Raw genomic sequence first — 22,230 nt, 5'->3', positions numbered from 1 at the left:
GCGTTTAAATTGAATTCCTTGGACTTGCAGCTTAGAAACCGAACAGCCCCAATGCAAAGCACGGGCTCAGCCCGCGTCCCGGGAAGCCTGCGATGCTCCGTGGTCATTTTGCGTTCAGGAGGCCAGACCCCCTCGGTGGAACGAGACGGAGAGCCGGGCTGGGTGGGATTGCGCCCGCGGCCCTGCTCCGGCCTCCCGCAGCGGGGCTGCCCGGGCACGGCGGGCGCCTTCGGAGGCCTTCTGAGAGCAGCAGCGTTAGGTCTGCAGCTCAAGAACCAGCCATCTGCGCCGAACGTTGCTTCAGCTGGCCAACCGTCCTTGAATTTTTACCTTAAAAACGTGCTTCACTTTTTTTTAAGTTCAGGAGTGACGCTGTGATATTATTCCAAAGATTATCAACGTGTCTGATGCAGCTGCCAGCTGGGCATTCACGGAGGCCATTTCTCCATGCCTCAGCAGTGCACGCTTGGCCGAGAGCAGCTGCTAAGCTGTATAGAAGCTTTGAAAGATGGTCTTCCTTAATGTGTGGTTATTGTCATTCATGCATCAGCCTATTTTTCATATATATATGTATTTCCAGGCCACCACAGATGAGGATACTTAAAAAGACACGTTAGTCCCTGCAGAATTGGAATTATAGAAGAGAAGCAAGGAAAACAATAGAAGAATAATTATTCTCTTGCACGAGAAGCGGCAGCAGTTCTGCATGAAATCACATCAGAAGGCTGGAACAAATGAGCTTGAAAGCGCCTTGGATAAAATGGCCTGATGCAGGTTCTTGGCTGCCGATTTTGCGGTTCTGCATCTTCCAGGGACAGAGCAATCTCACTCCTCGTGCTGAGCTCCCGAGCCCACGCATCCCGCACCTAATGTCAGCGCGAACTCTCGCTGACGGGGCGCGATGTTCGTTGTTCCAGGTCCCACGGCAGCAGCCGAGGAAAGCAGAGGTCACCCACATTTGTCATCTGCTCGCTTCATAAACAAGCATGACCTGGATCCAGTTTTAGTGCAGCTGCGTGACCTGTTGGGCCCATTCCTCCCCTCGCGTTGCACCGTCCCCACATATATACCCAGGTCCCTGCGCTGGCTCCAAAGGGCGCTCGCTGGCCTTCCCAGCTTGGCACACGACAGACAGAGAACGGCGCGCTCTGCCATGAAGCTGGCTGTTGCTCTTCTCATCGCCGTGGTGCTCTGCAGCTCCCTTGGTAAGTTTTGCCAATTAAAAAAAGAGAATTTTAAATTTTAAATTTTTTTTTTTTTTTTTTTTTAAAACCTTGAACTCATTAAACTTCTGCACAAAGTATTCAAACTATTCAGAGTGCCATTAAAACCCCCGGTAGAAACTACTCTAGGAAGCAACTGAAAGGCATCTTGATGCCTCGTTTAAGATTTGCCGAGAAAGCACGCCGTGTCCCTGCCGGCAGAGACGCAGCCCCCTCGATCGGCACCGGAGGCTTTGGTGATGACAGGGAAATTCAGCTAGGTCAGACGAAGAAGAAAATACCAACCACAGCAGCTTGTGGAAGGTATCCAAGAATTTATTTCACTTGGACACTTAGAGCAGGGTTCATCCGACTCAGTTTGGTCTCTGCACGGTGATGGCCAGTGTTCGCGTACCCACCCTGGCTCTCCTTCGACTCGAGGGACCGGGTGAGTCGGTGACGACGCGCCTCATGGCAGCCCGGCACCTACGCTCGGTCAGACGATCGTCCTGCTGGCTCCAGCGACTCGATCGGGCGCGGGGACTCAGCCGTAAGCAAAAGAACCCACCATTACTCTGTTGTTCAGTGCTGGGTAACTACTACCGTTACCTACCGTTACCTCCAGCCTTGGCTCCTTGAGCCCACTAAGGAGCCTCCTCTGAGGCAACACGGAGGCCAAAGGGCCAGAAACCAGAAAATAAACATGGGGAACGACGTAAACTTGGAAGGTGAAAACGCCTGTGGACCCAGCCGTGACGCGACGCGTTGAGGGGGCGGTGGCGAGCTCGCAGCCCGGTTAGCCCTCCCAGGCTACCCGCCGGGAGGGAGCTACCAGCAATTGGCGTAGGAGGAACGGCAGGGTGGGCAGCAGCAGGCTGCGCTCTCCACGTTACCTCGTCAGCTGAAGAACCTAAGGGTTTTATAAAAGCAGGTGAAGTACATGGATTTCAATCAATGTGGCTCTCACGTTAAACCCCATAAATTAAGAACAATAAAAGGAGAAAAAACCCCAGAATTTTACTAGAAGGGACAGAACTTAGCAGGCTGATGATTATTTTTTTTTTCAGTCAAGGCTTAGTGATTAAATCAAGACAACTCGTACAAAGAGAATATGGAAAGGAGATCAAATTGCACGAGTAGCCCTGGAAAACCCAGCAAGGTCTTGGAAGAACAGCACGTTAAGTGTAAATTCAAAATCAGCCTTTTTAGGCAGTTGTGCAGGTACGACATCAGAAGGCAACAAGGTTTGGACTTGAAGAAAAGAGATGAAGAGAGCAGAAACATTTTCAGTTTACTTTCATCTAAAATGCTGACAATTCCAGAGACAGGAGGAAAAATGTAATTACTGAATATTACAGGTAACCAGGGTGACGAATACACAGACATATTCAGAGAAGGGAGCTGAATGGTTTTTGGTATCTGGCTAGAGAACAGGGAATAACGTACGGAGCAAAGGTGCATGGAAAAGAGAAAAAAAATCCCACAAAGCCTGAGAAGAAGCTGGATCCAGAGAGAGAAGGGAAGACAGAAGAGAGGAGGGCTGAGGACCAGGCAGGCAGAAGCTTGTCCGTGACCGGTGGGATTCCACCCAGGGACCTGTGCCACAGAGCAGCTCCTGCCGTGGCAGCCTGTTTTCTCTGAAAGCTTTAAAAAAAAGCCCTGCAAGGCTGGGAACGCGCTCTGCAAACACTCGGTGTGACTTGGGTGTCGCTGGGGGGTGGAGGGGGTTAGAGGGTAGAGGCTGGATCAGAGCAGGCGAAGGGTTTGCTCATTGCACTCCACGTTGTCTTTCGTACCCCAGGGGCTGGCTCTGCTCATGAGATCGTCCCCAGCTTTCTCCAGACGCTGCTCGAAGGCTCTGCGGAGCAGCTGTACGCCGGGCCAATTTCTCAGTACAAAGTCGATGATGTGACCAGAGCCGCTCTGACCGCGTTGAAGGAATGTATCGACGGGCTTTCTCCTCAGCACGTAAAGGCCCTCCTCGCTCTGCTGGTAATTCAGTCCTTTTCTTGTCCCCAGAAACGCCTCTCACTGGGCAGCCGCGTACCACACCTGGGCACGCAGCACCCAGACACCCTCACTTAAGCACCCCTCGGCCCCGGGCCCCGTTGCGCACCCGCGCGAAGCCCCCACGCGCTTTGGGAGACCGTGCAGAAGCGACGGCTCCACAGCACGCGCGATCCTTGTCCTCTCGCCCAGAAGGGACGGGCGCGCCGAGCGCCCGCTGGAAGGCGCCTGCTTCACGCAGCCGCGTTTTTCGGAACGGAGCCGGGGCGAGAGCAAGCTGCCGGGCGCGAGCAAGGGTCGGGCGCAGGCGACGCTCGCTCTGCGCTGGCGTTGGCGCGGGGCCTGGCGGCACGTCCCGGCCCGGGCAGCGCCGGCGGGAGGGAGCCGGAGCCCCCACCCGAGCCCTGCCGGGGGCTCCAGCCGCGATCCGGAGCCCCGGCCCCAGCCGGGGCCGGCTCTGCTCTGCACGGGCCGTTTGGCAGCCCGCGCTCACTGCTCCCGCTTGCTCTTGCAGAGACTCGTGCGGGCAGAGGCTTGAATGCACAAGCGTCGGACCCAGCCGCTGACAACGCTTCTCCACCGCTTCCAGCTGCTGACGCCCGGCGCCTCCGGGGAAACGGCGACGACAAAACGCAGACGCCCAGGTGCTGGCAGGGCTTTTGCCGCGCTGCGGGCTGGGTGCTGCAGCCGGTCACCTGCCAGTCGAGCTTAGATCTGCCTCCTTCAGAGGTAACACGGGGGTCCAGATCAAGTTCAGATGATGCTTCAAAACTGCTTCTGTCCTCTGTTTTGGTAAATAAAGGTCTCGTTTTCTCCTCCTTGCTGTCAGGCGGAGACGCTGTTTGTTCTGACAGAGGCCAGCCAGCAGCACTATCAGATACACGGGCTCACCCGCCGCACGCACACGCACACACGCACGGGTCAGCAATTCGGCCCCGAGCGGCCGGCGGGAATCGCGCCCCAGCCAAGGCGGCTTTCTCCCCGTGCTGACCGCTTTTCCAACTGCAGCTGCACGCGTAAAAGCGAAGGAGGGGGAAAGAAAATCCTCTAGAAATAGTTTCATCCCGGGAACCAGTCCGAGCTCCCAGCCTTGGTTGCTCCCTGGATGGCTACGAGCGCACGGGCTCCCCAGGCGGCAGTTGCTTTGCTTGTTTTTCACGTGGATTTTCTGGTGTTTCCCAAGAAGCTGCTGTGGCAAATTGCAGGTCGGGGCCAAGCCAAATAAATACGCATCCTCAGAAAGGCTTAGCAGCTCCTTCAATTTCACAGAGGGTTTTTTTTTTTTTAATGTTTTTGTATTTTTGATCTTTTCGTAAACGTTTTGCTAATGTTTCTGTTCCGGACTCAGAGCCTTGTCAATTCCTAAGGCAACATAAATCTAGGGATTCCCTCTCTGTCAGGAGCTGGCAAGACACCAAAGCTCAGGGTACCGGGAACCACTCACTGAATATCTTTATTTTCCTCTGTCTCTCCCTGCTTAGTAACTGATCACTATAAAGTAATAGCGAACAAAAAGAAGGTTGTTGCAGACAGGGGGTCCCTCGACTGGAGAAGCCAGAGCGACCGAAACGAGAGCTTTGCTCTCTCACTGCCCTCCACCACCGCGATCGCGGCACAGACCTCTTGGGCCCAGCTCGCCCTCCCCAGGAAAGAACACGTGGGTTAAGGGACAGCCGGAAAGTAAGACACGAAACACAAATCCCAGGTGTTCAACTGTACATTCCTGTATTCTGTGACATCAACAACAACAAAGAAGCAGGGGGATGCAGCAAGCGGGTCAGACACCCGCGGGAAAGGAGCTGCCTAGAGGGAATGTCGGAGTCCGAAAGTGGGAGCGGGTGCCCGGGGCTTGATCAGCGTCACCTGGGAGGGGAAAAGTGAGAAGAAAAAAGATGTGCCCGTGGCGCCTTGCTCTCAGGAGGGCTTGTTCTCGGCGACGGCCGGCCAGCATCACCAGTCGGTGTGCGTGATTTGCCGTGCGCTGCCTGGGCACGCGTAGCGACCGCCCCGTCCCGCGGGCACGCTTGTTGGACGCCTCCCGCGTCAGCAGGGCATCGCTGCTGCTCTGCTGCCGCCGCCGCTCGGCGTTGCTCCCCTCTTTGGGGAGGAACGGGAAGGCAGGAGCGTTCCCAGAAGCCCCGTCGGAAGGGGGAGATGCTTAAGGGCCGGTCGTGGCAGAGCCGAGGAGGAGCGGCGGGCGGGCTGCCCTACCTTTCCCAGGCAGTAGCCTGCCGGCCCCGGCTTTGGCCGAGTGCTCTTGTGCGCTTGGGGTCACGTAATACAGGACCGTACGCTTGCACACCTGGGATTTGTGTTTCGTGTCTTACTTTCCGGCTGTCCCTTAACCCACGTGTTCTTTCCTGGGGAGGGCGAGCTGGGCCTGGTGTTGGCAAGCAGGATTTGGTGTTGGCAAGCAGGATTTGCCCTTGGGGGCTCTCTGTTAGCAAGGTTTAGGAATACCTCTGTGGTGCCGCTTCTGGGAGTTGGTCCTTGCAAATGAAGGCAGAGGGGCCTCTCCCCAGGGCGCAGAAGAAGCCGGGCAGACTCTCGTCTGCGCGCTTTCTGGGTCACGCAGAAAAGCTGGATGCCGGGCGCAGCCGGGGGGCGTCCTCAGATCCCCCCCGAGAAGCCCAATGCCCCGAGCTGAGCGAGGGGGCACCGTGGCCAGACCACGCAGCCTGGCGCTCAGCAAGAGAAGGGGCACTGGGGGAGTCTTTCCAGGGCAGCCGGTGGCCGAAAAGGGCTGGGCATCGGTCTGCTGGTGAGAGGCGGTCGGTGGTTGCCGGCACATCACTCGGCTTCCTTTTTTCCCCCCTGCACTTGTAAAACTGTCTTTATCTCGACCCTCGCGTTCTTCTCGCGTTTGCCCTTCCAGTTCTCTCGCCCACCCCGCTGCGGGGAAAGGAGGGGGCGAGTGGCGGGGGGGGCTCTGGTGCTGGCCAGGGTCAGCCCTCAGCTTCCAGCCTCGTTTGACAGCGATACAGAAACGGCCTTGCTCCAGGGCGAATGAATGCTGCGAAGGAGCTGTGACCGCCGGTTGCTGTGCCCGCGGTCGCCGGCAACGGGAGATCCCCGGCCCGGGGCTGGAGAGGCGATGGCGGCGAATGCCCAGCTTGCGCTTTGTATCGTGGGGTGCTTTTCCGAGAGGTCCGTGCCGCGATCCCGGCGCTGGAGGGCCGTGAGAGAGCAAAGCTCTCGTTTCAGTCGCTCTGGCTTCTCCAGTCGAGGGACCCCAGTGGCTGCAACGCTCTTCTTTTTGTTCAGGATTACTTTACAGTGATCAGTTACTAAGCAGGGAGAGAGAGAGAGGAAAATAAAGATATTCAGTGAGAGACAGGGAGCGCAGGGTTCATTACACTGACACATTCTATACAGAATAACTTTTATTTTTCTCCATTAACAATTAACACCCAAGTAAAGAGAAGCACGCAGCTAACAGAGGTGAAACACCGAATATCTAACATGCAGCTGCAGCAAAGAGGAACAACAGCTGCAGAACTGGAAGAACGACTGAAATCGGGTAGTTTTCTGAAGACATGGGAGTCGCAGGCCTCGGGGAAGCGGCACCGAATTCTTTGGGTTTGAAACACGAAGCAGGGGGATGCAGCAAGCGGGGTTTCCCAGCGCAGCGTGCGAGCGGGTCAGACACCCGCGGGGAGAGCGTTGATCTCAGCCAGTTTTAGCGCGGCGGGAAGAACCAGTGCTACCCCAGCGCTACGCGGCAATTCCTCTCTCGCTGTTCAGTGAGAAGCCTCGGAAGAGGCATCCAGACGTTCATCGTGGCTTTGGGAAGCGCTGAGCACCACATCTCCTCAAACACCGCTGGGAAACAGCACCGGGGCTTATCTTCGTGTTTTGCATGCCTAGTTTTTCAAGATTTTGGCAATTGTGACGGCTTCATGCCATCGCTAGCTAACACAAGGCACAATAAACACTCCTCATTATCACGCCAGTTTTTCTGGCCAACTTCTTGTCAGATCCGATTAGATCATTACTGTTTTTCTCTCGTCACGTAGCTAGCAAAGAGCTCGTAGTAGAAGTGTCAGCTCTGCCATTCCCTTCTTGCTCCCCTGCGCTCGCATTATTAGCGCGATCTGCAACGTGCAATTTCTTTGCAGGGATCTTTTTAAGCCTTTCATGCACTTTGTGAGGGTTAGTTCAGTTAAAACAAGGCACTAAGCCCCGCTACACCAGAACCCCCCATAAACGCCCCGATCGGGGCCTGTGGGAGCTGCGCTGTGTTGCAACGGAGCGGGAGCGAGCAGGAGTGCGGGGCTGCAGGGGTGCAGGGCTGTGGGGGTGCAGGGGTGCAGGGCTGCGGGGCTGCAGGGGTGCAGGGCCACAGGGGTGCAGGGGTGCGGGGCTGCGGGGCTGCAGGGGTGCAGGGCCACAGGGGTGCAGGGGTGCGGGGCTGCGGGGCTGCAGGGGTGCGGGGGTGCGGGGCTGCAGGGGTGCGGGGCCGCGGGGCTGTGGGGGCTGCAGGGGTGCGGGGGTGCAGGGGTGCGGGGGTGCAGGGGTGCGGGGCTGCAGGGGTGCGGGGCCGTGGGGCTGCGGGGCTGTGGGGGCTGCGGGGCTGCGGGGGTGCGGGGCTGCAGGGGTGCGGGGCCGTGGGGCTGCGAGGCTGCGGGGCTGCAGGGGTGCGGGGCTGCAGGGGTGCGGGGCCGTGGGGCTGCAGGGGTGCAGGGGTGCGGGGCTGCAGGGGTGCGGGGCTGCGGGGGCTGCAGGGCTGCGGGGGTGCAGGGGTGCGGGGGTGCAGGGGTGCGGGGCTGCAGGGGTGCGGGGGTGCGGGGCCGTGGGGCTGCGGGGGTGCGGGGGTGCGGGGCTGCAGGGGTGCGGGGCTGCAGGGGTGCGGGGCTGCGGGGCTCCTGCTCTGCGCCCCGGTGCCCGGCGGGCGACGCGGGGCTGTGCTGGCCCACGGCCGGGGAGGGCACTGCGGCAACCCGTGTCTTCAGCGTTAGTAAAGCTAAATGTCTTTATTTTTTAGGTAAAACCCCAGGCTCGCGTGTTTTCTTCTTGCACCAGAGAGCACTGAGCACCCCGCCTGTTAACCCGGGCCGCGCGGGCCCTGCCCCTCCTGCGCAACAGCAGCTTTTCACAAGCCGCCTCCCATCCCAACTTTTTTCCGTTTTTCTCCGATCCCTTTAGTGCCCCCCGAGCTCCAGGCGCCTTTTGCCGAGACGCTCCCCGTTCACCGCGGGGGTTTAAACCTTTCCCGAGCCCCGAGCGGGAAGATTTCAGCGGGGCTGCCGGGCCCCGGGCTCCCGGGAGCGGGGAGGCGGCAGCCCCGGCGGGGGCAATTAGCGCCGTTACCTGCGCGGCGATCGCCTCCCGCCCCGCGGCTCCCCGGGAGCATCGCCCTGCGCCGGGGCCGCCCCTCGGCCGAGGCGGCGCCGGGTGTCCCGGCCGTCCCGGCCGCCCCTCGGGGTAGCGGTCGCGGGGCGCGGCCGGAGCCCTCGCGGTGCCGCCGGTAACCGGTAACCGAGGGGCTCCGCCGGGGCCGGACGCGGGGCCGCCACGGACCGGCGGCGCCCCGCGCCCCCTGCGCGGTAACCGGTGACCCGCGGAGCGCGGCCCGCGCCCCCTGCGCGGGAGCCGGGCCGGGGGGGGGGGGGGGAGGCCGCGGCCTCGGGGGGCCGGGAGCGCGGCCCCCCCCCGCCCCAGCGCAGCCGCCGCTCGCCGCCCCCCGGCCGGGGCGGGGCCCCGTCGGCGCTGCGCACCCTCCTGCTGCGGGCGTTCCCCCGGGCTCCCGCCGCCCGCCTCCCCCGGGCTCCCCCCGCCCGCCTCCCCGGCTCTCTCCGTGGGCTTCCCCCCGCCCGGCTCCCGGGCTCCCGCCGCCCGGCTCCGTGGGCTCCCGCCGCCCGCCTTCCCGGCTCTCTCCGTGGGCTCCCGCCTCCCCGGCTCCGTGGGCTCCCGCCGCCCGCCTCCCCGGCTCTCTCCGTGGGCTCCCGCCGCCCGGCTCCCGGGCTCCCCGTGGGCTCCCCCCTCCCCGGCTCTCTCCGTGGGCTCCCGCCGCCCGCCTCCCCGTGGGCTCCCGGCTCCCCCCGGGCTCCCGCCGCCCGCCTCCCTGGCTCCCCCGGGCTCCCGCCGCCCGGCTCCCCGGCTCTCTCCGTGGGCTCCCGCCGCCCGCCTCCCCGGCTCCGTGGGCTCCCGGCTCCCCCCGGGCTCCCGCCGCCCGCCTCCCCAGCGGTGCGGCGTTGGCTGCCGTTAGGCATCGGCACGTGGCTGGAGCCCAGGCTTCGACGCACAGACCGCCAGTCTCCCCTGCAGACACCGGCAAAAGGCATCTCCCTGCAAGCTTCCCCGTCGGAGCGTTCCTTGGAGATCAAGGGAAAAGCCTTTCGGCATCGCCGCCCCTCCAGGCTGCCTTTCCCCTGCAGCGCTGGGGAGGAACCCTCCGAGGCCCCTTCCGACCCGGGCTGCCGCGCCATCCCGTCATCGTTGCCTTTTCAGACTGGGATCGGTGGTTCTTCCTCCTTAACTGCGGTGGTCTGGGGACTCGCCCGTGGTGCTGAGGCCCAGCCCGCGGCAAGAGGTCGCGCAGAGCGGCTCTGCGTCTGGCTGCGCCCCGGAGAGAAGCCACCCGTGTGCTCTGAAAAGGGACCGCCGAGATGGGCTGTGCGATTGCCGAAACGGGACCGCCGAGATGGGCTGTGCGGTTGCCGAAAAGGGACCGCCGAGATGGGCTGTGCCCGGAGGCAAGGCTGGGCCTGCGGGACGCTGGGCCGCGGGGTGAAAGCGCGTCGGGCAGGGCCAGACTGCGTTCCCGGGGCAGTGCTTGGCTCCGGTCAGCTGAAACGGCGCCGTCGGAGCGCTCGGCCTTGCTCACACTGTTGGGTCTCGGTGCTCTCCCCTCGTCCTCCTCTTGCAGTGTTTTGGTGAGGCGTAGGCGTGCAACAGGGAGAGCCGGTTGTCCGCAGCTGGAGCTGCACAGACGAGGTCTTGGGGGCTGTGTTGTTTTATCAGGTGCCCAGGGATGGAATGGATATGGATATAAATGGATCGAATCCATACTGCGAACGTTTTGCTGGCGAGCAGCAGCAATCCCGGTCTGGTTTCTACTCATCAGGGTTTCAGGGCCTGTCCTTCCTTGGATGCAGCGCTCCGAACGGCAAGGGTGGTTGTTCCAAAGCTGGTTCTGAGTGGCAGGCAACAATTAGCGAGTCCTTCCAAGCTCTGGTCCCAAGCACTTTGAGTACTACTGTAAATGTTTGGTTTGGATTGAATTCCCTACCGATTTTCCTCTCTCCGAGCGAAGGAGATGCCAGGGTTACGGGCTGGGAGTACCTTGAAACGCGGGCTGCAGGCTGGAACCCTCCCCGCTCACCGTTCACGCTCAGAGCGGCGCCGTTCCTACCAGCGGTCGGACCCGCCGTCGGGGGAGCGGGGGCAGATGTGAATTGTGCCGTGACCCCTTTCTGTGGCAGATCCAAGGATTAAGCTGGGCTATCCCGGGAGGCGTGTCGTGTCTTCTCACGGGATCGTACCGCTTTTCACACTGCGCTCTCCCTCCGCAGGCGTGTGTGATAGCGGGAGGCTGTCTCTGGGCTTGGGATGAAGAGAGGAAGAGGAGCTGGCGAGCGCGTTTTGTTCAGATGCATTTGTGCCTGGGGGCAAAGCTGGCCCGGGGGTGGAAGAGACGGGCAACGGGGGAACGCCTCTGCTGGCTCACCTTCCCTTCCCGTGGAGCAGCCCGTGCTCGAGAGCACAGATCCGTTTGTCCCAGAGAAGGGACGCTGTCCTTCCCTCGGTCCTCGCTGGGCCGGTGACTTCGTGCGGACTCAGGATCTCCAGTAGGAGAGCGTGAAGCTGCAGAGGAGTGGGGGGGAGCGTGGAACAAGACGAAGAGGGAGCCGTTTCCTTGGGCGTTGGGAAGGGACCCTGTCCCTTCTGGGACTGTCCTCTCCATCCCACCTGCAAAGGAGCAGCCGGGAGCTCTGGGGTTGGTGCAAATGTGCCGCCTGCCCAGTTTTCCCTTGTGAATCGCTGGGCATCCAGCCTCCCTTCAGGTTTTGGCTGTAGTCAGTGCTGCCGCTGAAATATCCCTTTTCCTCCGGGTGCCTCTGTGTGCCTGCTGGAGATGCGGAGAGGACCACAAGCGTGGTCCAAACGAGCCGACTGCCCAGCCCGTGCCCGGCGAGTGTTGGATCCCGTGCTGCCAGGACGGCCGCGCGTATCTGCAAAGCGGTCAGCACGGGGAGAAAGCCGCCTTGGCTGGGGCGCGATTCCCGCCGGCCGCTCGGGGCCGAATTGCTGACCCGTGCGTGTGTGCGTGTGCGTGCGGCGGGTGAGCCCGTGTATCTGATAGTGCTGCTGGCTGGCCTCTGTCAGAACAAACAGCGTCTCCGCCTGACAGCAAGGAGGAGAAAACGAGACCTTTATTTACCAAAACAGAGGACAGAAGCAGTTTTGAAGCATCATCTGAACTTGATCTGGACCCCCGTGTTACCTCTGAAGGAGGCAGATCTAAGCTCGACTGGCAGGTGACCGGCTGCAGCACCCAGCCCGCAGCGCGGCAAAAGCCCTGCCAGCACCTGGGCGTCTGCGTTTTGTCGTCGCCGTTTCCCCGGAGGCGCCGGGCGTCAGCAGCTGGAAGCGGTGGAGAAGCGTTGTCAGCGGCTGGGTCCGACGCTTGTGCATTCAAGCCTCTGCCCGCACGAGTCTCTGCAAGAGCAAGCGGGAGCAGTGAGCGCGGGCTGCCGAACGGCCCGTGCAGAGCAGAGCCGGCCCCGGCTGGGGCCGGGGCTCCGGATCGCGGCTGGAGCCCCCGGCAGGGCTCGGGTGGGGGCTCCGGCTCCGGCTCCCTCCCGCCGGCGCTGCCCGGGCCGGGACGTGCCGCCAGGCCCCGCGCCAACGCCAGCGCAGAGCGAGCGTCGCCTGCGCCCGACCCTTGCTCGCGCCCGGCAGCTTGCTCTCGCCCCGGCTCCGTTCCGAAAAACGCGGCTGCGTGAAGCAGGTGCCTTCCAGCGGGCGCTCGGCGCGCCCGTCCCTTCTGGGCGAGAGGACAAGGATCGCGCGTGCTGTGGAGCCGTCGCTTCTGCACGGTCTCCCAAAGCGCGTGGGGGCTTCGCGCGGGTGCGCAACGGGGCCCGGGGCCGAGGGGTGCTTAAGTGAGGGTGTCTGGGTGCTGCGTGCCCAGGTGTGGTACGCGGCTGCCCAGTGAGAGGCGTTTCTGGGGACAAGAAAAGGACTGAATTACCAGCAGAGCGAGGAGGGCCTTTACGTGCTGAGGAGAAAGCCCGTCGATACATTCCTTCAACGCGGTCAGAGCGGCTCTGGTCACATCATCGACTTTGTACTGAGAAATTGGCCCGGCGTACAGCTGCTCCGCAGAGCCTTCGAGCAGCGTCTGGAGAAAGCTCGGGACCAACGCGGCGTGCAGACCGGGAAGATAAACCCCGGTGCTGTTTCCCAGCGGTGTTTGAGGAGATGTGGTGCTCAGCGCTTCCCAAAGCCACGATGAACGTCTGGATGCCTCTTTTGAGGGCTTCTTATTGAATAGCGAGAGAGGAATTGCCGCGTAGCATTGGGGTAGCACTGGTTCTTCCCGCTGCGCTAAAACTGGCTGAGATAATGCATGGGGAAAAACAGGGAGCGAAAGTAAAACGTTGTCCTCTGTGAGAAAGTGCCGTGTGTCCGTCCGAGGGGACGGAGGGAGAGACAGGGAGCGCAGGGTTCATTACACTGACGCATTCTATACAGAATAACTTTTATTTTTCTTCATTAACAATTAATGCTGCTGCTCTGCTGCCGCCGCCGCTCGGCGTTGCTCCCCTCTTTGGGGAGGAACGGGAAGGCAGGAGCGTTCCCAGAAGCCCCGTCGGAAGGGGGAGATGCTTAAGGGCCGGTCGTGGCAGAGCCGAGGAGGAGCGGCGGGCGGGCTGCCCTACCTTTCCCAGGCAGTAGCCTGCCGGCCCCGGCTGCGGCGTTTGGTTGCCTCCAAGTCCGGTTTTGGTTCCCGTGGTGTACGCGGGAGCCCGTTTCTTGTAGACGTCCAGCTCCACCCTGGGGAAGGCAGCGGGACCTGGCGTCTGGGAGAGAGGCAGGAGGCTGCTGGGCGCCAAAGGCGGGTGGCGGCTCTTGGCGGCCGCCGCGGCGGCTGCGCTGGTTGAGCTGGCTGGGCAGAGCAGCGGCGCGAGAGGCACGGAGCGGCGGGAACAGGGGCGCCTCGCGTTGCCCTGCGGAGAGGCCGACTTCCCAGAGGAGGAGGGAGATTCCCGCTGGTGCCCACGGGCTTTGCCCTGGCGGAGAAGCGTGGCTCCCCTTGGAGAGGTCTTCGGCAAAGGCGCCGCGCTTCCTCTTCCCCGTCAGGGAGTAGCAGGGGCTGGCGCGGGCGTAGGCTGCGTTGGGCCCCGCCAGCCTGGGCAGGGTGTAGGCGCTGGGACCTGGGAGGGGAACGGGGGCGAGGGCGTGCGTGAGCCCTGCCGGGAGAGGAGCGGCGCCCGGCTGGCAGAGAAGCCGCCCGCCAGGCCGGCCGCGAGGCGCGGGACGAGGCCCTGCCCTCTGCCGACGCCTCCGCCCTGGGTCGCGGGCGGCACGTGTCGGCCGCTCCGAGCCCGGGCCGCCGGCTCTGCTGTGGGAGGGGAGAGGTCGGCGCTCCGGGCGTCGGGCGGCTTGGCAAGAGGCGGTTGCGTCCTGCCGCGCGGGCTTTTCCCCGGGCCCGCTGCCGGGCCAGACCCGGATGAAGTCTGCAGGGCAGAAACGGGCGCGAGGGAAACGCAGATGTGATCTGTGCGTGCGCTCTAGGAGCCGAGTGCTCTTGTGCGCTTGGGGTCACATAACACAGGACCGTACGCTTGCACACCTGCAATTTGTGTTTCGTGTCTTACTTTCCGGCTGTCCCTTAACCCACGTGTTCTTTCCTGGGGAGGGCGAGCTGGGCCCAAGAGGTCTGTGCCGCGATCGCGGTGGTGGAGGGCAGTGAGAGAGCAAAGCTCTCGTTTCAGTCGCTCTGGCTTCTCCAATCGAGGGACCCCTGTCTGTCTGCAAGATTCTTCAGATGCTCCCAATCTCTTCCAGCAGGAGTGTCCGTCTGTCTGTCCATCTCTCCGAGCTGTTTGGGGAGTTCATGGTGACTAGGCTTCTCAACTTCGATGCCGCAGAGACAGATGAAGCGACTTTTCCAAAGCCACGCTGGGAGCGTTGGGACAGCGATGGGAAGTTTGATTCCGCTGACTGCCTCAGCGGTGTGCAGGTATTTACACCTGCAGTGGAAGCGTCCCCGGGTTTTCGTGCCCCGGGGTTTTGTCCTTCGAAGCCAACGGCCCCAAGCATCACCCAGCCCTTTGTTTAGTGCCCACCAAGGGTTTTGTCCCTGACTTTGGTGGTTTGGGACCCTTCTGGGCTCTCTGTCGTTGCTGTCAGTCTGTCGCTGTCTCGTCCCACGCAGGGACAGCTCGGGGACTCCCTTCAGCGCGTGAAGCCCTGCTGTGCCGGCTCTCCCTGACCCTGCGGCCGCCCTTCATCCCGCCTGAGCCGTGGGATCCCTTTTTCCAGGGCCGGTGCTCAGAGGGCTGCTTCCCCGGCACGGCCCTTCCCCGACCCCAGGCCCAGGGCACTGCCTGCGCCCCTGCCCCTGCTCGGGTCCCCCCCCGTCCCCTTGCAGCCCCCTTGCTTGTGCGAGGCCCTGGGCGCCTGCGAGCTGCTTGCGAGGCGGCTGGGAGGGCGGCGGCCGGACAAGGCGCCGGGCGCCCCCAGGTTGCTCACGAGGGGGCTGGACGCTGCTTGGGTGCTCGTGCACGGCACCAGGCGCACACCGCGCGCTTGTGCGAGGGTCTGGGGGGGAGAGGAAGGGTGCTTGTGCGAGGGGCCGGGTCTGCCTCCCTCCCCGTGGGGACACAGGTGGCCAGGGGACGCAGGCATCAAGGTGACCCCCCTTCATCCCTGCACACCCCCGCCGCCCCCCAGGGACCCAGGCATCTGCCCCTGTTGTGTCCCGTCCCCTCCCCAGGCACAGGCAGGGGACACCAAGCACAGCTCACACATTTTATTTATTGTCCCCGACTGTGACAAGGGGGCTGTGCCCAGGGTGTTCCCAGGCGGCACAAGGGGATGTCACCAAGGTGGGGGGATGATACGGGGTGTCACTGGGGCCGCAGGGACAACACGGGGTGTCGGCACACGTTGAGGGTGTCACAGGGGTGCGGGGACAATGTGGGATGTTACTGGGGCTGGGGGGAAATGTGGGGTGTTACTGGGGCTGGGGGGGGGTGACAACGTGGGGTGACCCTGTGCGGGTGTGGGGACAGGGGCTGTCCCTGCCTGTTACCGTGGGTGGGGACAGGGGACATCCTTGTGTGTTGCCATGTGGGGGAGGACACACGGAGCGTCCCCATCTACGTGTGGGGACTCGCAGGGTACAGCTCTGTCCCCAGATATACAACAGGACCCAAGACGCGTCCCCTGTCCCCCCGCTATGCGATGCCACGTCCTGTACATCAACCCGTGTCCCCGTGTCCTACCCGCGCTCGCAGATGAGCTCGACGACGCTGTGCTCCATGGGGACGGGGTCGAGGCAGCGGTGGGCGGCGCTGGCGGCCACCTCGTCCAGCAGCCCCTGCACCACCCGCTCGTCGGCGGCGAAGCGCCAGAGGTAGAGCTGCAGGTAATGGCCGTCCACCTGCACCTGCTGCAGCCCGAAGCGCCCCAGCGTCCGCAGCCGCACGCACTCCAGCAGCGTCTTCAGGCTGATCTTGATGATCCCAGTCAGCACCGACACCTGGGGACAGCAGGGACATGTGGCACAGCGGGACAGGGATGCCCCCAGGGCAGGAAGGCCACGAGTCACATCTGCAGGGGGACTGGGGACACTGGGGACGCCCCTCTGCAGGCCAGCAGCTCCTAGGATCCTCTCATCCTGGTCACCAGGCCCCAGGGATCCCGTGAGTCCTGACACACGGGATGTGGGGACACTGGGGACATGGGGAACGGGGGCTCCTTCGGCCTGGATTCCTCAAGTGCAGGGAGGCCCCAAGTCCCACCAGCATGGGCACATGGGTGACACGAGGTGGGCAGTTCGGGGACGCGGGGACCGGGGGGACCCCTGGGGACCCGGGGATGTCCCCATGGCCTCACCTTGTTGAACTCAACAGGGCTGAAGATGTCGATGCGTTCGGAGAAGAGCTTCTGGATGTTGCTGAGCAGGTGGGTGTCCATGGGGGCGCTGGGGACGGTGACACCAGGACAGTCAGGGACACGGGGACAGCCAAGTATTTGAGAAAGCCAAGGGGTATGGGGGCAGGGACACAGGGACCGTCAGGAGACACCGGGATGGGGACAGAGAGATGGTCAGAGGATGCAGGGACGGTCAGGAGATACTGGGACTGTTTGGGGACACAAAGACGGGGAACGTGAGGCTGGGCGGTGGAGGTGGGGACAGTTGGGGAACGTGGGGATGGTCAAGGACACGGAGAGGAGACGATCGCGGGACTCAAGGCACGTGGGGATCGTCAGGGGATACTGGGACAGTTTGGGGACGTGACGAGGGCCACGGGAAAGGTGTAGCGGTTACCACAGGGGTGACAGAGGGAGCGCAGGGGTGACAGGGTGGCCCTGGGGGTGACCAGGGGTGGCCGAGAGGCGGCCTGGGTGACAGGGCTGACCTGGGGGTGTAGCTGGGGGCGTAGCGCCCAGGTGCCCGCGAGCTGCTGTAGACGGAGAAGGCGCGCCGGCTCGAGTCGCTGCTCTGCGCCCGCCGCACTCCCTCCTCGAAGAGCTGCCCCACCTGCGGCACCACACCCTCTCAGTGCTGGTGTCCCAGCATCCACCCAAATACCCTCTGGGACCCCCCCAAAGCCACCCCGGATCCCCCAAATCCTCTGTGACCCTCCCAAACCCTTCTGCGATCCCCCCAAGATCCTCAAGGACCCTATGGGGACCTCAGGCGTCCCCTCTTGACCCTTCAGGGACTTCAGCCCCCTGCCCCAGGACCCTCTGGGACTCCCAGGAACCCTCCGAGACATCTGGGAATGACCAGGGGACTTCAGGGACCCCTGCAGAGGCCCTCTGAAGACTTCCTAAAGTCCTCAAGGACCTTATGGGGACCTCGGGGCCTCTCCAGAGACCCTCTGGGATGTCTGGGACCCCCCACAGGACCTCAGGCCCCCCCCAGCCCCTCTGGGCTCCTGGTGTTGCCCCAACCTGCACATCAATAGCGGTGATGTCCTCGACCACGCGCTTCATGACAGCGCGAACGTTGCGGGGTTCGACGGTGCCCAACCAGTCACGCGTCTCCACGCTCTTCCTGAGCATCTGTGCCACCGCGGCGCCCTGGACCTGCACGTAGTGGTCGAGCAGCCGCTGCGCCGCCCCCCGCGCGTCCGCACACAGCGCCGGTCCCGGTGTCACCGCCGGGCCTGTGTCCTGGGGGTGCAAGGGACAGGGAGACATGCGGAGACACGCAGGAACACCCCCACGCCTCGGCGCACGGCGCTGTCCCCACCGTCGCCACTGGCCCGGTGGCCTGGGGACACAAGGGCCCCCCATGCCTCCGCCATCCGATGTCCTGGGGCACAGGGACATCAGGGGACATGTGGGATGCTCTCCAGGCCACTCCACCTGCAGCAGCATCACTGCCACCCTCATATCCTTGGAGCATCTGGGGGAACCTGGGGACACGCAGAAGCTCCTTGGGGACATTTGGGAGATGCTGGCACAGGTAAGGACCCTTCTGCCTCCACGTGCACTGCCATCCCCAGGGTCACAGCCTGGAGGGACATGGGGCACCAGCAGGGAGGGGGACCTGGGGACATCTGGAGGCACACAAAGATGAAAGGAAGATCCCCACACCTCCACATACACCATCGTCCCCACCACCGCATCCTGGGTGGGCACAGGGCCACAGAGGAACCTGGGGCCACTTGAGGTCCCATAGGGCCATTCGGAACCCTCTGGGGCCGTTCTGGGGACAATCGGGCCATTTTGGGCCCACTCAGGGATGTTTTGGGTGACACAGAAGGAAGATCCCCAGGCCTCCACGTGCACCATGGCACCCGCCACCGTGTCCTGAATGGACGCTGGGACACAGAGAGATGCTGAGCCATTTTGTGACATTTTGGGGACATTCAGGGTCCCTTTAGGGCCATTTTGGGGCCTACTGGGGCAGTTTTGGGGGCTCACCTGGGGAGGAAACTGCTCGTCGGTGAGCGTGAGGATGTAGCTGATGGTGGTGGCCTCATAGTCAAGACAGAGGCGGGCGAGGAGCAGCAGCAGGGCCGGGGGTGCGGCGGGGGCCCCCCGCTCAGCCGGGCCGTCGGCAAAGCCCCGGGCGGTGCGGCAGAGCCAGCGCACGAAGGCCACCACCAGCCCTTCGCGCACTGCCTCCATGCAGAACTCCCCCTGCGACCGAAAACAGGGGGTTACACCCCAAAAATACAACCCTGGGGCCACAAAACCCCACAAACTACCCCGTACGAGATCCACACCGCCCCAGCGACCCCCAAACTGCCCTGTGCAACCTCCAAATCGCCCATGACCCGCCTGGTCTGCCTTGCGCAAGCCCTGACCTGCCCTGCGCAACGCCCAAACTGCCCTGTGCCAACCCCAGATTGCCCCAGCGACCCCCCCAAACTGCCCCACGCCCCCCCCAGCCCACCTTGAAGTAGGGCAGGCTGGCAAAGGCGACGTCCTTGGCGGTGAAGAGCTGCACGTAGGCCAGGACAGCCTTGAGCTGGCCAAGGACGGAGGAGGCGAGCGTGGCCAGCAGGTCGGGCAGGCCGGGACCCTCCTTGCCGGGGGGCCGGGGGGCGGCCAGCGCCTGGCGCACATCGCCCAGGCACCCCAGGAAGAAGGTCTGCAGCGCCCGCAGGTAGCGGTCCACCCGCTCGCGCGCCGCCCGGGCCACCAGCGCGGCGCCCGCCTCGGCCCCGGCCGCGGGCAGCAGCTCGAGGAGGGCGCGGAGGCGGCGGTGGAAGCGGTCGAGCGCCCGCACCAGCAGCGAGGTGTCGCCCAGGCCCCGCTCCAGCGCCAGGCGCCGCTCCAGCAGCTCAAAGTAGCGGGTGGTGAGGGTGGCGGCGAAGGCTTCCAGGCGGCCGTCCCCAGCCCCCGGGCGCCCCTCGAAGAGGCTGCGGTACGAGGCCGCGAGGAGGCACAGGTTGCCCACGAAGGCCGAGCTGCCGCGGTCGACGAAGTCGAGGATGTCGGAGGCGGGGGGCGGCGTGGCGGCGGTGCCGGAGGGGTCAGCCGGGGGCAGCTCGGCCTCCAGCGCTGCCAGCTCGGCCTCGAGGCGGGCGCCGGCGTGGCTCAGGAACTCCTCGCACAGCTCCTCAGGTGGCTCTTCCAGCTGCAACAGCATCTCCACGCACTCGGTGAGCTCCTTGGGGTCCAAGGTGTCATCCCTGGGGGGGCGGGAAGTGATGGGGTTACTTGGGGACGGTGGCAGGTTCCGGGGTTAACAGTGGCACAGCAAGAAAGCAGGGAATAAGCAATAAAAGTCACCAGCAGGCTTCAGAGTAAACAGTAATTATTCAAAAAAACAAAGGGGAAAAAAAATACTTAATAGCATCAGCATATTCCGAAGTTAACAGTGGTTATAGCAATAAAAAACTCACTGAAGATCATCAGTGGGTTCCAGAGTTCACAATAATAATGAAAAATCACTGAGGCTCCTCAGTGGGTTCCCGAGTTATCCCCTTACCATAACCAGGTGACAAAACCCCACATCACGCTGCCTTTTAAAAGCTGTCGGTAGCGGTCACAATCCTCCCCCTTACCCTATGAACGTTCTGCGCCAGGGATGGCTCCTGGGGCTGCTATCAATATGCTCCAGGGTAAATGCCCCCCTCCCTAGGATGTTTCTTGGGGGCTGTTATCATTAGGCTCCAGATTTAACACCCCCGACCCCTTAAAAAACTGTCTCCTGTACCTCTGTAGGTTTCAGAGTTAACATACCACAACCACCACCACCCCTCCAAGAAGGCTGTTTACTGGAACGGCTATCATTAGTCTCCAGAATGAACACCTTCTCCCCCCCCCCCCGCTCTTTCCCCGAGCTGTCATCAGTAGGCTCCAGGGTGAACATCCCCTCAAACCCCATTTCCCAGCGCTGCCATCAGCAGGCTCCAGTGTGAACGCACCGGAGGCGTGCACGGAGGCGCTGGGCCAGGTCGGCCATGATGGCGTGGCTCTCGTCCTCGATGGCGCGGAAGGAGGGCAGGTGGCGGTAGTGGCGGAGCACGGCACGGGCGCGGGCGTGGCAGCGCAGGGCCCGCGCAGGCTCCGCCCCCGGTGCTGCCCACCGCCGCAGCCGCCCTGGCACCTCCACCAGGGACTGCAGCTTCCGCAGCAGCGCCTGCACCCCTGGGGGGCCGGGGGGGGGTTAGGGATGGGGGCAAGAAAGGGGCGGGGCCAGATCGCAGGGCAGGGCCAGCCGCTGGGGTGGGGTTAGCAAGTGTGGGTGGGGCCAGGAGCTGGATCTGCCCCCCTGGGGTGTCCCGCCCCCCCCGTTATCTGCCCCCGACACCCTGGATCTGACCCCTTGGGGTCTCCCAACACCCTGCTATCGGCCCCCAAACCCCCAGATCTGCCCCCTACCCCCAGATCTGCCCCCCCTTGGGGTCTCCCCACCCCCCTGGATCTGCCCCTCAGCCCTCCCCCCCATTATCTGCCCTCCAACCCCCCAGTTCTGCCCCATACCCCCCAAATCCGTCCCCCAAGGTCCCCCCAACCCCCTTCAATCTATCTCTGCCTATAAGATCTGCCCCCAGGGTCCCCTCAACCCCCAGATCTGTCCCTCAGCGCCCCAGATCTGCCCCCCAAGGCCTCCCCCAACCTCAAGATCTGCCCCCCAACACCCCAGACCTGCCCGCTCGGGTTCACCCCTCTCCCCGTACCGGCAAGCTGGGCGCCGCGGCGGTGCCGGTCCTGCAGCGCGGCGCTGACGCGGGCACTGGAGGTGCTGATAGCGGCCATGTTGGCAGCCAAATCGTCCATCTCTGCCTCCATGCGCCGGAAGTCAACCTTCATCTTTCGGATGGTGTCTGGGGAGAAGGAGCCGGCCGCCTGGGTCCCTCGGCTGCCCGGGGCCCCCCCAGTCCCTCCCGGCCGCCTGGGTTCCCCCCGCTGGGTGCTCACCAGTGGCGGAAATGAACTTGTTGTAGTTCTCGTAGAGCAGCGTCTGCATGTCGCTGTCGAGGGCGCGGATCTCCCGCCCCAGCGCGGCCTCCCGGGCCAAGAGCTGGCCCAGGGGGCACTCGCTGCGCACCTGCAGGGGGGAACAGTTGCCGCCAATCCCCCGGGGGCCTCAGCTGCCCCCTGAAGCCCTGACGCCCCCGGGCCCCTCAGGGCCGCGGCTGCCACCCGGGGAGCCCGAACTGCCCCCAGGCCCCTGGCCGCCCCCCGGGGCCCTCCTGGGGTCCTCAGCTGCCCCCCGGGAGCGCTAATTGCCCCCCGCCCCCCCCCAAATGCCCCCCTGGGGCTTCAGTATTGCCACTGCGGGGTCAAGGGTCACCTTCGTAAGGAACACTTCCGGGTCGAAGTGGGGCCCGTTGATGTCGGCGGGGTCCGGGGCCGCCTCCGCCGTCTCCGCCGCGGACGGCCCGTAGTACCGCTGGAGTGGCCCGTGGGGACGCCGCCACCCGCCGCCGCTGCCGGTGCCGCTGCCGGTGCCGGCCTCGGGGCTGCCCGCAGCCCCGGTCCCCGCCGCCTCCACCTCCGCCATCGCGCCGGCACTTCCGGTCCCGTCCGCTACTTCCGGCCCTGCCCCAAGCGTCACTTCCGCCGGAACATCCCCGTCGCCGCGGCAACCGGACGCCCTGCCTGCCATGGCGGCGGCGCCCCGGGCCCGGCTCCGGCTCCGGCTCCGGCTCCCCATGGCGGGGCCTTCGTCCTGGCCTGCCCCGGGGCCGCTCCCGGGGCCGCGGGCCCCCGCGGGGATGGAGGAGCGGCAGGGGACGCCAGCCCCCGAGGGGTGAGCAGCCGGTGGCGACCCCGTCCCTGGCCCCGTGTCCCCCGCCCTCCCTCCCCGCCGCTGCCCGCCTGCCCCGGTGCCTCCCCGGTGGCATTTCCCCATGACCCCCGTGGGTCTCGG

The 22,230-nt window shown here is 63.8% G+C and overlaps 1 protein-coding gene across 3 annotated transcripts; it reads right to left on the bottom strand.

Moving 5' to 3' along the window:
• Window positions 1–9,588: 9,588 nt before the first annotated feature.
• VPS51 (VPS51 subunit of GARP complex) lies at window positions 9,589–21,864 on the bottom strand. 3 transcript variants are annotated; one of them, XR_014228860.1, is made up of 12 exons: window positions 21,652–21,864; window positions 21,276–21,405; window positions 21,035–21,181; window positions 20,279–20,501; window positions 18,799–19,540; window positions 18,324–18,542; window positions 17,346–17,567; window positions 16,808–16,929; window positions 16,281–16,368; window positions 15,668–15,924; window positions 11,656–11,870; window positions 9,589–11,555 (listed from the first exon to the last, which is right to left on the bottom strand). XR_014228860.1 is itself a non-coding variant. In XM_082318173.1 (11 exons), exons 1-11 carry the CDS (start codon window positions 21,859–21,861, stop codon window positions 11,819–11,821), a joined length of 2,412 nt encoding a protein of 803 aa, XP_082174299.1. In that variant the 5' UTR covers window positions 21,862–21,864; the 3' UTR covers window positions 11,616–11,818. The 3 variants fall into 3 exon arrangements, 2 of the variants coding, with proteins under 2 accessions (XP_082174299.1, XP_082174300.1); XM_082318173.1 differs by lacking the exon at window positions 9,589–11,555 and having other exon boundaries at window positions 11,616–11,870; XM_082318174.1 differs by lacking the exons at window positions 9,589–11,555; window positions 11,656–11,870 and having other exon boundaries at window positions 13,726–15,924.
• Between the last annotated feature and the right edge of the window lie 366 nt (window positions 21,865–22,230).

This window comes from Platalea leucorodia, assembly GCF_965183815.1.
Source record: "Platalea leucorodia genome assembly, chromosome: 7".
Classification (NCBI taxonomy): Eukaryota; Metazoa; Chordata; class Aves; order Pelecaniformes; family Threskiornithidae; genus Platalea; species Platalea leucorodia.
The sequence above is the reverse complement of the archived record's forward strand: the minus strand, read 5'-3'. Positions and strand labels throughout refer to the sequence as shown.

Bases quoted from the DNA above. Each gene is read 5' to 3' on its own strand.
- VPS51 (XM_082318173.1), bottom strand. From the start codon at position 21,861: ATGGCGGAGGTGGAGGCGGCGGGGACCGGGGCTGCGGGCAGCCCCGAG. The intron at 18,543-18,798 runs GTGGGCTGGGGG...TTTCGGTCGCAG, and splicing joins CCAGCCTGCCCTACTTCAAG to GGGGAGTTCTGCATGGAGGC. The intron at 16,369-16,807 runs GTCAGCCCTGTC...CACCGTCCCCAG, and splicing joins GCCCCCAGCTACACCCCCAG to CGCCCCCATGGACACCCACC.